Source organism: Dromaius novaehollandiae, chromosome 1 (assembly GCF_036370855.1).
Source record: "Dromaius novaehollandiae isolate bDroNov1 chromosome 1, bDroNov1.hap1, whole genome shotgun sequence".
Lineage (NCBI taxonomy): Eukaryota > Metazoa > Chordata > Aves > Casuariiformes > Dromaiidae > Dromaius > Dromaius novaehollandiae.
In genome coordinates this window covers 202,035,286-202,052,990 of record NC_088098.1, presented here as the reverse complement: position 1 = coordinate 202,052,990, position 17,705 = coordinate 202,035,286, and the positions used below count along the sequence as shown (strand labels likewise).

Sequence of the window (17,705 nt, the reverse complement as noted above, 5' to 3'; positions counted from 1 at the left end):
AGCTGCGCCTTTTAAATGTGTAACAGAAGATGCTCAATATAAAAAAAGTGATGCACCTCGCCTTCACTTTTATTATCTTCCTGTTTCCAGTGCACATTATTCAAGACTATTCATTCACTAAGAGACAATGGAAACCTTGCTATAGGAGTCCTACCCACTGAACCAAAACAATAATTTCTCCTTTCCACTGCAAGGGGACATTACGAAGTTTGGTCTTAAGAAACCTGGAACACTGTCCCATCTGGACCCTTCCTCTCAGCTGCAATGCCCTATTTTCATGCTGCATTATGAAGTTCTTTCTCTCTTCCAGTAATAAGTGACATCTTTGCACAAAGACAGTGCTTGCATCCTGGAAATACCATAGTCAAGCAACGTATACAAGCCAGCTTGCAGCTAATCTTAGCATCCATGAGCAAGTGGTGGAGAGGTGAAAAGGAGAAGATGTAAAGAGGCTTTTTCTTGTGTTTTTTTTTTTTATCTAGCCTGCATCAGGGTGAAAGAAGAGGGAGCTGTGCTCACACTGCCACCCAGCACATGAATGCACAAGCTGCACTATCCAGGAGGACATATTGGCATGCTAGAGAGCTCCTAGAGGCATCGCACCATCTCTTGCTTCTAGGGAAGGGTCAGACCAAAGGAGGTGGCAGATCTGCCCTGTTCTCTGCTCAAAACTGCAATTTAATGGTACAGTATGTCCCCAGATATAGCAAAATGTTTAGATTAGGCAACTTTACCCTTTGGACTCTTGGAAGTGAGTCAGAAAATGAATGGATGTTGGTGATGTAGTGGTGGTCGTGAAACAAAAATAGTGCCCAATTTAGAAAATACAAGGCGCATAACCCAAATGATGATAAAGGACATTCCTCATTCTGCTTGTCACTAGCACTGCCTGTAAGAGGCTTCCTTCATTTTAAAACAGGTATGTCAAAAAGCAGGTGCAGACAGCTCAGTCACTGAAAGAAGTGCAAGGAAAGACTGATGCTGCAGCAGGGTAGCACAGGGCAGCAGCTGGCTGACAACATCTCAGCAGCTGGGAACATAAACGCTCAGGTTACAGGCACCTCTACAGCTGCAAAGGGCAACACGTTTTCCCCTCTACTTCCCAGTCAGAAGCATCCTTGGGAACACCTATGCCTATTAACTCAGTGAGGTGGTAATTCAAGCCTAGTAGCATTTGCCATTCATGCATATGTGTCTGGATTGCATAAAAGCCAATAAAACATTATTTTTATGCAAAACCTGTGCTTGCTTCTAAGTGTATTACTGCTTATCTTTTGTGAGTCCTAGTAGGCTTGTGTATTATCTCATATCAGTGCTTATATTTAGTTTTTATGTAGTGTTTTTCATCTCTTCTCCATTTCAGGATATAGGAAAATAGTCTTGTAGCTGATAATGGAAACCTGACATTAATTCTTATATGACAGGAAGACATACTGAGGGAAGAAGGATACAGATATTTAGGAATGTGGATTCCTGACTTAAGGAGAAATAGAAGTACAGCACTCAGCTATCTTGGGTTCCCTAGCCCAGTTCTTTAAATATTCATGAATCACTTTCAGTAATATGATACTTTGTCTTCTTTATACAAATTCTCACTTTCTAAGAATTTTTGTCCATTGTTTCCTTTGTAAAGATGTAACAATGCCATCCTCCCAAAATTCCTATGTACACCATAAATTTGAATATTTGTTCACTTGGTGGGTTCTGTTTGTCATTCTGTGATGAATGGCAATTAGAACAGTAAAAAATTTCAACTTCAACATAGACAATAGTCAACAGACAACTATGGCTTGTCAAAAAATAAGAATTTGCAGTTTTGGCAGTTGGGCAAAGTGCCCCAACCCCAGCCCAGGGCAAAAACAGTTTCTCACAACAGATCTTCCATCCTACAATAATCAGGAATGCACTGGTTTGTTCATAAAAGACACAAGTTCAAGTCTTTGTTCTGTTTAAAGCTTCCCCCCCCCCCTCCTCCAGGTGATTGTACTAGTCATTAAGGTATTTACTACTCTGGAGCCAGTTTTTTTTCTGATCAGAAATTCACCAAAGTCTGGCAAATTCGCCCGATTTAAAAGATGACTGGGCATTTCTGTGGAAGCTTTTAGTTTTGATAATTCAGCATTTTCAGTCAAAAAGTGTTTTCCATGGAAAATTCCCAACCAGCTCTACTATTAGCCAGACATCTGGAGTATTACTTGGAGGCGTCTGTGGCTAGAATGGCTGCTGAACCGTGAGAATAGACCAGTGAGAGATGTCACACAATGACCTTAAACCTAACCCCATAATACAGCTGCACATCCTGTGGGCACAAATCCCATGAAGGAATCTAAATCTTGAAGGTATTGCTGTCCTGTAAAAGCCTGACCTTCCCTGTGCATGGATTTATATCACCTGAAGAAGGTGATATAGGAATGCAAGCATCTGCTGTCTGTCAGACACTTGGACAAAGTTAGGAACTAGGTATAGCCATCACTGTAAGGTTATGTCTGCCTTTTTGAACACGAGATATGACTGAATTACAAAGGTATTTCTATATTTAGTTAAATCCAAATGCTGAGAGTTACAAGAGCTATGAATGAGCAGTGGTCATTGCAAACTAACAAACAGCAGAGAAGTCCACAAGATGCTGTGGGTGCCTACCCTGATTTCTACAGCCAAGCTTTATTCTTACCATGGAGACAAATATAAACAGAAGGACATCTCAGGTGCCTTGTGCCTCTTACTCACAGGAGAATAATGTCAGAGAAAGCATGGCATGAGTAGAGAATGGCCAGGTACAAAGATAAATATGCTTTTCAGTGAACCTTATGCTAACAATCAACTCTTTGCTGTTCTTGTACACACAGGCACTAACACTGTCATAGAATGGATGTGCTATATAACTGGATATGATGAAGTCCCTTCAAAAGAACAGAATTTGCAAATTATGAGTATGGTTCTTGTTTTTTAAAGCAATTAATAAAGAATATCATTAAAATCAGACAAAAGGAAGTACCTGAGTGAAAGTGATTAGAGTGCAGAACAAGGTCTGAATTGTCCCTCAGGGTAGACTAACAAAACCTCAATCTCCCAGAATCCTGGGGAAACATGCTGCGATACAGATCAGCTTTTCTCAGCTTGCATTTCCAAAGGCACCTGGACGAACTGAGGTATGGAATCAGGAACTGAAAATCTCCTCAAGCCCAGGGAACTGTCTCCAGGGCTGAATCTGCCTCACCATCTCCCAAGCATGCTCTCCAGCAAATGTACCAGGCTTCTCCTGAGATGTGCAGTTCTGAATGCTCACCAAAGGACTAATGCTACTCTAATGTTTGTAAGCTCATAAAACTAACAACCCGTGTCAGCATTGGTCAGTTTTTAGTTAAAATGTCTTTTTATGCAAGTGCTTCTTTTGTGGAATGGTTTCTGACTTTTTATTTTTAGTGCAAAGAAATTTTTGATTTGAAGTTATCTAGCCTGAAATAGGATATTGTATACCTTTCGGAGGCTGATTTAGACATTAGGTAAGAGGAGAAGTTGCTAGGATACCACAGATTGAGCAAGGAGCGTTACAGTAACATAGCAGCTTTTCACATGCTGCTGATGAGAATGCCTGCATCAGCAGTCATCTTTTCACAATTTAAAACAAAACACACAACCGTTCATTGCTTATGTAAAACACATTTGTTGTGGACCACTAAATACACTAGTACACCACAATCTGAATTAAAAGCAAGGCATTGAAGATGGTTATGCAGTTAACACTTGCTAAACTATTCCTTTCCTCCTCCTACTTTACTGTATGTTGAGAATGGCTGCTTCATTAGAAACTAATAAAAAAGCATATATTCGGGCAAATGTTGATACTTTCACTGTACTTGTGTTCTGAGCCCAACTGCCATATTACCACAGTGCAGAAGGGAAAGCCTAACTGAATAGGCAGAAGAGGCTACTCATTAAAATTCATTGTCCATTTCCACATTATTTAGAAAAGTGCATCACTCTCACTGTGGGCATAAGCTATTGCAATCAGAACCCCCCTTCCTCTTCAGTATCCTCACTCAGGAATCAGATTCATGCTTATTAATATTTACCACCTAGCAAGTAGAGAGTAGAGGTTCATATCAAAATCAGGCTTTCAGTATTCTATACATCATGATCATAGGTATTTAAATAGACAACACATATCAAAACCAATGCAGCTGTAAAGTCACATGGCTTAGACATGCTACAAAAAAAAATTCTACTTGCAAAATATTGATTGTTACCCACACTGTAAATATGGCAAGTTGTGGTATAGAAAGTCTGGATAACAGGTCTAAAATTCAAATGAAAAGACAAAGATTTGTACCTGTGTTTCAGTCCAGTTCCTGTCAGTAGGATCATTCATCTTTTTGATGATATTCAGAAAATATCAATTCAAATATTTCATTATAAAATAAACACCGAAAGCATGTCAGATGAATACAGACTAGAATAGCTTTCTTCCTTCCATTTAAAAGAGAGCTACAGTAACCAGTTCAGATGTAGTTGTCTACAGTGTCAGTGTCTGAAATTAGATGAGTTTGAATCCCATCCTAGATATGAAATGGTCTCTCTGCCATTTTGGATATCTTTCTCAAGCCAGTCCATGAAGACAGGCCTCAGACTGAAGACAAACTTGTGTTGATAGTGCTAATATCAGACCACATTTTCTGAGTACAGGTTATAAATACAATAAGAAAACAGGTTTGGAAATGCACATCTCAAAGTTAGAAGCTGCAAGTGTGCACCGTATCCTGATAACAACAAAATAATAGAAAACAAAGGACCAGACAATCTGCCTTGCAGTCCAAGCGAATACAAGGTTCAGTCTACCTCAGCTGAGATTAATTTAATCCAATTTAAAACAAGATCAGCTAGAAAATTTTCTGTACTACTCTGTTTAGATTATTTCATAACCTAGTCATCAGTAGGTAAGCAAACAAAGAGCTGAGAGTCTGTATTTGATTCAGTTTGCAATGAAAGCATTTACAGGCCTAATTTTCACAGTTTTGTAACACAATAATTTGAAAATGACTTTTTTTGCTGTAGAGGAACATGTTTTAAAACGGTTTGAACTACTTTGATAGGGCCCAATCTTTATGCTTTAAACAGGAACACCTGTACACAACAAATCTACATAACTGCAGTTAATTTTAGCAATTTCATGTAAATCAGTTACTTTTTCTCTGTGTGTTTCCAGTTCTGTATCTCTTCACAACCCTGTTAGTACCACCTTTGCACACTGAAAAAATAAGCAGATAATCCTAGAGAGTAACTTCTCAGGAAATCCATTTAGTCAAAACTAGGTACATTCTGCCAGACCAGTCCTTTCAACAATATCCATTATCCAATAAGCTGAAAAGGAAACTTTTCCATTTCATTTGGATATACACTGCACATTAAATAATTAGGTGTGATCTGAAGCATGATAAAAAGTGATGCCACTGATAATATCTTACGGGTTTAACACATTAAATGAGATATGCATAGTGACTTTTATCTCTGAAGGTCAATGCTCTAGAGAAATCTTACAGCATTATCTCTAGCTATTAAAATTAATATACTTCTACTGTATCTAAAGAAATACAGTAAGATATGGAGCATGTCTTAAATTCAAGTAACGCTCACTTAAAGGTAGGAGGCAATTTTAAATCAATATTTTCAAACTACATTCGGAGGGCACTAAGTATAATTAGTGGCACACAACCTAACACAGTTGAGTGCTTCTGGACTAAAAAGTTTTTGCTGAAAGGATATAAATGCATATCCAATTCTACATGCAGCATATGAGCCAAAAGTCCTTCTTTGGCACTAAGGCCTTAGCTCGCTTTAAAGTAATGAGATTTTGCCTCAAACAGCATGGAGTAAAAAAAATCATGCAGGGACCTGGAGCCTTCTCCATCACTCACAGGAGAGCTATCAGCCCATTTTCAGCTACAAATACTTCCTTCAGAAAGAGCAGACTATGTTACAGCACTGATGGTAGGACTTGTGGAGGCTGCTGTAACACAGCTCACTCACTCACTCTCACTTTCTGCACAACAGCATTGTTTTTATTACCCTGCAAATCATGGGCTATTCAGGTAGGTATAAAGAAGGTAGACTCAAGATCTCCAATCTGCTCATGCATTCCTGCTGCCTTTGGCTTTTCTGGAAGTGACAAATGCCTGAGCGTGTGGCAGCTGCACACCAGCTCTCATCAGCAGCTGCAAGCTCTGAGTCACAGGGCAAAATGATGGGCTGAATATAAACCAGATCTGCTTCATACACCTTGTTGACCATCCTGAGGTCCACTGCTGCTTGCTGGTCATGTGGATATTGCTATAAGAGGGAGATGTTTCGTAAAGCATACATGACTGCATCAGAAAGATATTTCGTGAATGAATACATTTAAATGCTAATTGTGTACTGAAATAACAAGCTTTGTTTGGATCTCTGTCAATGCACTTTGTGTGTGAAAATCTTATCCTAAACTTCCACTTAGGTGATATGCTATTTTTTCATTCATTCATTTGTTTGTTTGTTTTCCCTAACTTCCTGAGTCTGTTTCTTAGACTCCATAAGCATCATTTAATGAGATGTCCATTGCTATCACAGGGATGATCATTTCAAGCAACACAGAAAGTAAACATTTGCCTTCTGGTGAATTCAATCCTGAGACAACAACAAAATATATCTATCAAAGCAATTTAGAAAATAAACATATTTCATAGCCATAATCATACAGCCAGACATATCTAATTGAGTAATCATGAAATAAGAGTTACCTCTCAAGCACTACATTTCCTACTTGCAGTTAGGTTTCTCATACGGTCTCACTGTTACCCTTATTCCCTAGAACTGAAATCTCTGCAAGCAGAACAACCCAAACAGATTCATAATTTGAACCTGTCTAAAGCAGATTCCACCTTCTTAAGTAATTAGACATGTTAAAAGTGCATCAGATCAATCACACCCCACAAGTTTGGGGAGTAACTTTTGAACTCTCAGTCTCCAGTGCAGATTTCAGAGAGGTTACCCAAGAGACGTGTCTCTGGAAAAGAAATCCCCAGCAAATACCAAGGAGACTTTAATAAGTTCTTCCTTCTTATCAGAAGACACTATCAGAACAGAATAACTGTACTATAATTGTTAGCTTATTAATATAAATTAAAATTTAAATATCTGTGGTGTAATGTCCTATATAAATGGCTGATAATAATTTCTTCCTATTTAATCAAGTCTTATCAGCCATTGTGGGGGAAAAGGAGGGAGAAAATGGAGTACTCTGTTGCTTACTCCCGAGATCAGAGGATCCCCCATTTTTAAGAATTATGCTTTGAAAATTTGTCTTGGAGTCAGTGAAGTAATTGACTAACTTTTTCAAAATTGCTACTAAAGTATCCTGAGGAATGAACTCAGGATTTAGTCACAGCAGCTTGTGAAAGCTGTCAAAGATATTTATAAGAGAGCTGGACATGAGGAAAACTGCCCTCTCATTTCATGTTCTTTCCAAACATCCAAATACTAACGTAGACTTTTCAATACAAGAAAAAGGCAAGCTGTATCAGCATCCCATATTCAACCCAGCTGGCAAGGAGTCGGGGAATGGGCATTGTTCCTGGAAGAATGAACCATGGATAGGAATTCAGGTCAAAATACTGTCAGAATATTGCACGTGTTTTGCCACCCATATGGACAGGACCAGCTCAACATAACCACATTATGATACACTTTCATTCATTGTTTCAAAGTCAGGCCCTTAAAGGTCTTACAGTTCACACAGTGAATTTTGTATCTAATGTCAATAAATACATTAAATATTTTAATGGCAAGGCATAATTGGAAAGTGCTTGAAGCAACAAGTCTCCTGCAAATGGTTTTGAGCTGATTCCATGGTAACTTTTGTACACACCACAGGGTTCCTTAAGCTTCAGGTAGATTGATGCACGTGCAACATTTGTTAATGTGAATCTGTGGCAGGATGCGCACCCTCACAGTTTTGATGCAAAGTAAGTGAAAAACTGGCAGCTAATGAAGATAGGGATCACTCTACAGAACTCAATATTGGCTGGAAATTAAAGTCAGACAAACTCAGTTTAGAAATAATATATATATTTTAACTGTACAGATCACTGACATCACCACCAAGGAAAACTATGTATTCTTTGCCATATGTAGGAGGACTCATCTGATGAAGTGTAGAAATTTATAGGGTAGACATCCACACTTAGGCTAGGTCCATGGACTTCCCTTATGAACAACTGAGAAAAATACGTATTTTTAGGGTGTGATTCATCTCATCCTAGAGGAGACATTTAAACTAGGACAGATTAGAGTAGACTTCTCTAAAAGTCCTTATTTCTATAGTTTTAGAGGGTAGATATCTAGGTGAGAGGAATCCTAATCCTGATACATTTCAAATCAAATCTGGATGTCTCTCTAAAAGATAAGCTTTTTAAAACACTGGTTACCAGGTTGAAAGGTAGCAATAATATTTTACGGCTTTTGTTACCCAGGAGGAGCGATTAAATGATATCACCATCCCTCCTGCCTTGAAATCTGTAATAGCTAAGACTGAAGACAGGAAAGCTCACGCCCATTGAGGACCTTCTCAACACCTCAACACCAGGTTAAGTTATGATGAACTGACTTTTTCTTCTGAATTCCAAGAAGGTTCATTAAAACTTTTGGCAAAATATGTGATTATTCGTAGAACTCCCTTCTTTGCAAACATTTTTCTTCTGCACTCTTTATAGTTTGTTTTTGATAGGTTTTCTTATGCAGTCATTGCAACCATAGGGCATTTTCTGAAAATTAATGACAGTAATAATGAAAACAGTCACAACTGACTGTGGCTGTCAAAGTAAAATATACACCTTCAAAATTTCTCTATAAGTGCAGCAATCACTTTAAAGAAAGCCAAAGGATGGAGGTGATCCAGAAGGCAGCTTTTCCGATGTGTGACAGGGTAGCTGGAATTTATTAATCACCTATATTCTTAGGATAAATAGAGAAATTTCCAAAAAAATTTGGAAAATATTTTCATAAGATTAAATTATACCTATTTAAAACAGTCACTTATCAAAGTTGAAAATACTGTCTCTTTAGCGATCTTCAGTAAGCATTTGTCTTTTCATGTTTATTCTGTCTTCCTGAAGTGTCTATAAAAGGTTTTTCAAAGTTTTTCATCAAGATCAAAACTAAGTTTTTTTCAGAAAGTTGTATTTTTGAATATGTAGAAATTTTTCAACAATCATGTAATTTTTTAAAAAATCATCAAAAGCTTAGGTACCTACAAAAAAAAATATTTCATCTAATACTTAAAATATTTTTATTTCAACATTGTGTTGCCATATTCAAGGAACTATTCTACCTTGGTTGCCTTTTGTCCACATACTCCCTTCTGGGCAGAGCCACTCACCTGCATAAAATCTCTCTTGATTCACCATACACAGAGAGTACAATGAATGAAGTTCAAGTTATGATCTGGCTAATAGATATAGAAGAGTGAGAACTCAGAGGAATATAACTTCATTTCTCAAGGAACATCACAGCAGCATCTATGAATCTAAATTTTTCAAATTTTAGCTCTTTTATGTTATGTTTTAAACCCTCAAAACTGGCTCTTGATTCTTTGCCAGAAGAAAGAAGAGTTTCCATGGACAGAATCCTCATTTTCTAACAGACAAGAAGAATTACAGTCTACAAAGTGCAATTCAACCATGATGTAAAACATCCCATGGGAAGTCTGTCTGGCCTTCTCATCCAGCTACATATGGCTTTTGTTATGTGCTTTAGACAGTGTTGAATACTGTTCTACATAATTCCCTCATTTTCTTTGAAAACAAAAAGGCCGTGTTATGGGAAGAACAATTTAACCGGATACACAGTGGAGTAAATACACATAATGAAAACAATGTGTAATCTGACCCCTTAAAAAGAAAGGCATACATGTATCTCCATGGATTTTCTCCTCCCAGAATCTCCATCTTCTACCTAAACACTACCTGTTCCAAATGCTAACAGCTATAACATCAATACAGCATCAAAAGAAGCACAACATCAGAGTGGAACTTAAAAACGGTACAAAAAGACGTGTTTTTCTACCTCCTGTTACTCTTTGGTACTAGGCTAGAGGAAGGAACTGGAACTGAGTGGGAAGGAAGCACATTATGAGCAAGAAAAAGCAGGCAGTCCATACACTCTTCTTCTATTCAGGTCAGCAAATATTTAGAAAAGAGACACGTGGCCCCCTAGACCAACACAGCCCTGAGTGCATCTACATTAGTGTTTTAGTTCAGATCAGGAGCATACTTTTGAAGTCAAGTTCTCAATTGCTCTCATAAAATGTACTTTAGCTTGTAGCGTGGAGCAGCACTAGAGCATGTGAACTGTCTTCTTTTTAGACTAAACTGAATTGGAAGAAGGGATCCAGGAGTGTATCTAATACATCCCCACCACAAATAGGAATTCAGTGCATGAGACTAGGCTACATCTAGTCCAAAGCAAAAAACATATATAGTGTCGGTGTCAGGACCCTGGCCACCCATCCTTTTGGTCTGCAGATCTGCTTGTGTTGGTCAGCTCTGCTCGCTAAGGTAGGCATAGTTTAAATAACTGTTGAATATATTTGTCCATAAAACAGCCCATGATATCTTGATAGGATTCCAAATTCTCCTAACACAAAATGGATTTCTGCCAACAGAATATAGTGGAATTAATCAGGCCAATTGTACCACTGACCAGCTGAGAATAAAGATCAAAGAGGTTACCTTAATAGGGCTCCCATCTGGTGTGAGAACCTCTTCTGAAAGCTCCATCATCTTCAGTGCCATCAGGGCAATGGCTTTAGCATGACTAAGGCTTTTCTTATGCAGCCCTGCTGCAACACAGTACGCATCACCTATTGTTTCCACCTGCAGCAATCAGACAAATCAAATGTTAAAGTAAGATAATGAGCAGAGATCACTACCATTAGTTATCTGCAATCAAAGAGCGTTGCTTAAAAACATGTGAGCAAAACATCTATAAAGTAAGCAATTAGACAACGGAGCATAATTACCCGAGTTTGCAAACAGGTGCAGTCAAAACCTGACATGTGATTGCATAGTGGTTCATCACCATTATAACCAAAGAAGATCATTACATCTAGAACAATATCAGCTGAGACATGACAACATTTTCACATTGCAGTAATATAGAAAACTCTATTTTCCTAAATTAGAAATTGCTTGCAGCTTTGGTTGGCACTATCCCAGTTGAGCACTTTGCTCTTGGGTAAGAATCGTGCTACATGTTTACAAGTCACAATTATTATTTGCGCAGCTAGAAAAGCACATTAGGAGGAGAATTACAAGAGGCAAAACGTTACTTCTCATTGGGAGGTGTCTTTTCCTGGGATGGGGAGAATTTAAAAATAGGTATTACTGCTGTGGACTTTTGACTGCATCTATTTCTGTTATTTTCAAATAGAAAATGCTGCCTCTGTCTACGCAGGCTACCTGAGTGTGAATTCCCTATCTTCAGGCATCAAGTTCAGCAGACTGTTCCCTCTGGTCTCTTCAGACAGGCCTTACCTCTCTCTCATCCTTGATTTTCTTTAAGCAAAGCTATCCCTTGGGAGGAAGTGGGAAGAAAAGAAATTACAGAAGCCCTCTGGCTCTGGATAAAGGCAGCCTGAGAAACACTGAAAGCCTAGAGTTCTGCAGCTTTATTGATAGCATTATGCTTTGCAGTCTGCCTGCCCACACATCTGCAGCAATCTCGGCACATAATCCCTTAACAAATGCCCAAGCAGACTCAACCCTCAAGCACTAGTTTGGTTTTGGCTGCATAACTAATCTGGCTTTCACCCAGCCCACAACACTACAGGAATGGAAGAAAACGCAAAGATTAGTATGAGAAGAAAGCGTGCACTGAGCAAGGAGTTATCCAGGAAAACAATAAGACTGATTCTTCTCTCCACAGGAGCAGGGACTCTGCTAATATTAGTTGACCTGGACCTTCTCAGGTTAATTTTCAGTCCTGATAAAAAGAAATGGAAGCAAGATCTCAAAAAGTAAGCATTATACTTAAATGTACCCAGACCACGAGTCTGAAACAGCAGTATGAGCAAAAGCTCCCTGGTGTCCTACGTGCAGAAAGTGCCACAAGCCCATTATCAAGTCTGTCTCCTTAGCCTTTCCTGGCCGTCGTACTGAAGAAGGATATACACAGGAAGCTCAAGACGTGAGTACAGGACAAGCAGAGACAGCTTCCAAAGCGCTCTCTTCATGTCTGGAAACACCTAATGGTGCTTGCATACAGAAAACTCATGCAAGAGCAATCAATTCTGCTATCTGTCTGACTGTTTAACTCCATCCACTTCTCAGGATCCTTGTCAATGGGAAGCAGAAAGACTGCCAGCTCCCTGGAGTTTAGGTCTTCTTTCCAAACACAAGTAGATGGGCAAGAACAGGGTGAAAAATATAGAAACTGGGGAAGAAAGGGCATGACCACAAAGATAAAAAGGAGCAGATGTTAAAAGAGACTCTCTGGATGGAGAAGAAGCAGATGGTCAAAAATCCTCACATCAGAGAGAATAAAGGGAAATACAAACATCTGGACATTGTCCTCCTTAACACCATGAATGAACATAGACAGTCTGAACAGAAATGAAAGGATTACCATAAAAAGAGCTGAGGCCATACCATCAAATACACAAATGAGAAACAAATTATGTTCTTTGTTGAATGAGTTAATTTCAGAATGATTTTTCCACTTAAGTTAGTGACATTACACCGTCATCAGCAAATACAGATTTGTGACCACACGCTATTCCTGTAATATTCAGACAAACCTATTTACTTTGTTAGCATCTTCCTCTTTGGAAATTTCCATAGCTGTATAAATGAATTTAAGGGCTAAATTGCACTTACTGAATAGAGTAGCATCATCAGAGTTTCACTGTGCGTGTCTGTGTACTACCAGGAAAACTGGACTCAAGCTGCCTCGTATTAATCTTATTCTGAAAATAAATATGATAATAATACCACTGTAGGACACCCTTTAAAGTGCTTGTCACCATCAAGTTCTTCTGACAGTAATACGGGAATGTGATGAACCAGGTGAATGATTAGGACTGTTCAGGCTGACCTGGTAGTTGAAGCTGGATGTTGTAAGTACTGATAAGATTGTCTAATACTTTGCATTCTATAACCCTGTTTTCAGCCATGATTAAGATCTTCCCAAACTAACCATTTAATTTGAAATTTCCATGCTGAGTGTCCCCATCAAACTTTATCTTGGTTCAATCTTCCTTCAAAATAAGATTTTGCAACATTTCCAAATTTCTGTGGTTTTTTTTCCGTCTGGCTCTTTTTTAAGAAGCTTCAGAGCTTCTTAAAATTCTCTGATTCAGTTTTTTCATGACATCTTTGTTTGCTCCTCTTATATGAGGACAGTAAAATAGAAACTATAAAGACAGAATTATATAATATAATACATATAATTCAAAATTCATAATATATATATTTTTGGAATATATAATATAATTCAGAATTCCAGGATTGACTGTCAGTGAGTCAGAGGCTCTAAGGGAAGAAGGAGATCTCTCTTCTCTCAGCAGAGAAGCAAAATTGCAACCAGAAAAACAAAGCTCTGCTCATGGCTCAGTCCAGACTTCCTGCTGGATAGATCCTGAAATCCCTGTGCATGCTGAAGAGCAACTTACTCCATAAGTATTCAAGTAAGTGAGTATTCAAGAGATAAATAATCTACCACTTGGCAGCTCCAAGGGGTCTCTTCTAACTACTAGTGGCTAAGCTGACATTATCTTGCTTAACTGAAAAACTGGAAGTTCCAGCTGAATGATGCCCTACAGGGTATAAAGTTGGGGTTGACAGTTCAGAAGGCAAAGTGTGGTGTCCTGAAGTAATAGCTCTGCTTCTCTACTCTTCCTTGTGAATGAATGGATGGGCACCAGGCATTATATATATGAACTTCTAAAGTTAATGAAGTGTCACACTTCATTTCACAGGCTTCCTCACATAGGGGAAAAAACCTGCAGTGGCAAGTTTGGAGATTTTCATCTAATGCTCAGGAATCCTCATACTCTAAGAAGTCTTACCAGCACCTTTTTCAAAGCACCACTTGAAAATAAACATTAAAAATATAATCACAGAGGTCACTCTTGTGACATGTCTGATGTGAAATTCCTACTGCAATCACAAAAATTAAATCCACTGAAAGAAGCAGTTGGAGGGAGAAATGGCTGTAGTCATAGTCCTGCCTCTCTCAGCAGGTTTCCTATAAAAGCTTAATAGATCATTTGGATGAAAATTCTTACAGTTGAGTACTTGTCACTGTCTTTTTATTTAAGAGCACTTTAAACAAGTGTGTGTATGTGTGTGTATGGGCACACGTGCACACACACGTGCACATGTGTGCACACACCGCACACGTGTTTGGTTTTTTAATCGGTTAAGTTATGCCCACATCAAGAGGGCTAAAAATGGCTTCTCTGCTTAATATTAAAACTAATTAGGTACAAAAGAATGGGTCTGAAAATTCAAAAATCACTGTCTTCTTTCAGGACGAAAATCTGCCTTTAAAAGCTTGTCCCTTGTAGATGCTTTACCTTCATCTGAAGAGTACTTGTGTACTATTGTTCCCTTCTCCTAAACACTCAGAAGGCTATGTGGGTATTTATCTCACTCCTGAGGGTTACAATATCCATTGTATACATTAAAACTAAAATAATCCATACCAGTATTTGTATGGACTGCTAAGCTCTGTTACACAAAACATATACATAATTTGGAAATAAACAGAAGTTGGCTTGTTTTCACTATAGACATTAAACCAGTTAAAGTATTGGCTCTAGCTGAGTGTCATCCACAAATAAAAGCACTTACTGCAGGTTGCAGAAGTACTTTCAGCCTGAGTTGGCTGTCCTGCTGAGATAAAACTAAGTGCTAACAGAGTCCTTCTCAAGCCATTCCATGAAAGGGACATTCATCCTTCAGCATCTTTCTGATACAATTATCCAGAAAACACAATTTTTTTTTCTTACAGGGCACCGGAAAAAATTTATAGATCAATTCAAAGAAAGAACTACAGGATGTTTCTGGATATCTTTATGCTGTACACAGGTGAGCAAATGTGGACAGTATTACTTAGGACAGTAAATACATAAGTATTGTGTAAGATGCATGCTCTTTCTTGAGCAGAAGAAACCTTTAAGTGGCACTTCTATGTGGAAAGATATATTACGCTGTTCAAAGGTTACATGACTTATCATATTAACATGTGTAAATTACCAATATAGCCATATCACACCTATAGAGTTTACAACTCAGGGCCTACTTACACCACATTATTTAGTTTTGGTATGCTACACAATCTGTACCTCACCAGGTGCTGTGAAAAGGTGGTCTAGGTTTTATCTGTACATGCATTCACTCCTTGCACTGCTCTGAGCTAGACCAATCTGCTCAAGTGAAACTATGGTATCCCAAACATCCTCTCTAACCCACAAAGAATGGCCACCAAAGGTTCACACCTGAGACTGGTGCAAAGGCATGCCTGTTTTCTTCAGCTTACTTTCTCCTGCTCTGCTGGTGGAAACAAGAAAAAACACTGGTGTAAGAGTTCCTCCAGCAGCTTTATGTTCTTCCCTGATCTTAGACCCTGGGTCAATTCATCAAGGGATTTCAGAATATGCCAAGTTCTAATAGAGTTACTAAATATAGATATTCTTCAGCCCTTTCCATGCCCTTCATTTCTTATCATACCTTTATAGACTAAGAGATACTTATTTCAAATTCATTTACATTTCTAAATGCATCAAATCCTGCTCACAGTCTCACATTTTAATAACCAGAAATATTTATTTCTGCTTAAGTAAGTATGTGTTCATAGTCTTTGTAGTTTTAAATTGGCAGAAAACTTGGAATATTAAACAGTTTTTCTACACTCCACACCCTGTTTACAGCCACAGAATATGAAGTATATAAACTGTATTTAGCTGAAGTGAAGCTTATTACTAAACTGTTTCTTATCACTTATAAGCAATCTGCCAATAGCTTGAAACAGCTCTCCAACTGCTGGGAGATATTCTATAAAGTTTCATTTTATAATATTGAAATAATAGCAAACAGCACTTGCAATGATAGTAATTTCCTCTTAAAGAGCCTGGGAGTGAATATACAGAAATAAGGAGCAGGGGAAGTGGTAATGGCTTAGCTAAGCACAGTTGAATGCTCTTCCCCTTCTTTACTTAACTTTTCTCACTGAGAAAAGTAACTCTTCCGGTTTTCTTGTTTGTTTGTCTGTCTTCCATAAGAGTGTCATTTTCCATCTTAAAAAACTGCTTTTTCTTTCATCTATTGTCTATGCATATTCCCCCTCTTCTCACCAAATACAGACACACTCTTCTAGGTGTATGCAATGTGTGCTGATTAGTTAATCTTTTCAAAATACAGTATGTGAGAACACCACCTAAAATTTTACAAAGTAAATTTATCTGCCTTTTCTGTCAAAATCTCTGTTTCTTTCCCTAATAACGTTATCAGCCCTCTCATCAAGTTTGCAGATGATGGCAAACTGAAGGAGGCAGTCAATATGCTTGAGGGCAGGACTGCCATCCAGAGGGATATGGACAGGCTGCAGAAATGGGCCAACAGGAACCTCGTGAAATGCAACAAGGACAAATGCAATCTCCTGCACCTGGCATGCAAGAACATCTGCAAAAACACTGGGGTCCAACTGTCTGCAGAGCAGCTCTGTGGAAAAGGCCTGGGGTCCCAGTGGGCTGTGAGCTGGATGTGAGCCAGCAGCGTGCCCTAGCAGCAAAGGCCAACAGTACCTTAGGCTGTATGAACAGGGACAGAGCCAAAGATCGAGGAAGAGATTATCCCCTTCTACTCTGCACTTACTAGACCACACTTAGATACTACATCCAGTTGGGGATTTTATTTTGTTTCTGGTTTTGTTTACCCCCAATAAAAAGAAGACATGGAGCAAGTTCAAGGGAGGGCTACCAAGATGGCTGGGACTGGAGCACTTGCCCTGTGAGGAGAGGCTTAGGGAGCTGGGCTTGTCCAGCCTGGAGAAGAGATGACTTCAGAGGCACCTCACAGCAGCCCCCAGCAACTACGGGGAGGTCATCAAGTAGATGGAGCCAGGCTCTTCACAGCAGTGTGGGGCAGAAGATGAGAGATAACGGGCATAAATGGAAATGGGGAAGGTTCAGACTGGATGTAAAGAGAAACTTTCTTCCTATGAGGACGGTCAGCCAGTGGCACAGGTTGCCCAAAGAGGTTGTGCAGTTTCTTGGGAGATTTTAAGCCCCGACTGGATCAAGCCCTGAGCAACCTGGTCTGACCTCAGAGATGACCCTGCTTTGAGCAGGAGGCTGGACCGGAGACCTCGTGGGAGCCCTCTCGACCTGAATCCTATGACTATTACTGGTGGCTGTCCACATTTCTGTTCTGCAGTTTGTATAGAAATACAAACTAGGATTATCACTGAAAAGGGGCAGTGAGGCAGCTCTGTTTTTCCTGTCTGCATATCCAAGTCCTAGATTTGAGCTCTTTTCTTCATCAGCAAAGCCGTGGTGAACAGAATGTAGTTAAAAGTAGTCCTCTTTTGTATTACAAAAATTGTATTACAAACCCTAGTGGCATATGCCAGAGCTAGCTAAGTGTCTCTAGAGGCTCGTATCTAGCTCTCTCCATAAT

General features: G+C 39.0%; 1 protein-coding gene across 1 annotated transcript in view; it reads right to left on the bottom strand.

Annotated features, from left to right (window-relative positions):
• GUCY1A2 (guanylate cyclase 1 soluble subunit alpha 2) overlaps positions 1-17,705 on the bottom strand; it is a 179,626-nt gene that overhangs the window by 59,722 nt on the left and 102,199 nt on the right. Inside the window, exon 6 of the mRNA XM_064505070.1 lies at positions 10,758-10,901. Within this exon, the coding sequence (XP_064361140.1) occupies positions 10,758-10,901 (144 nt within the window). The remainder of the gene's footprint in view (positions 1-10,757; positions 10,902-17,705) is intronic.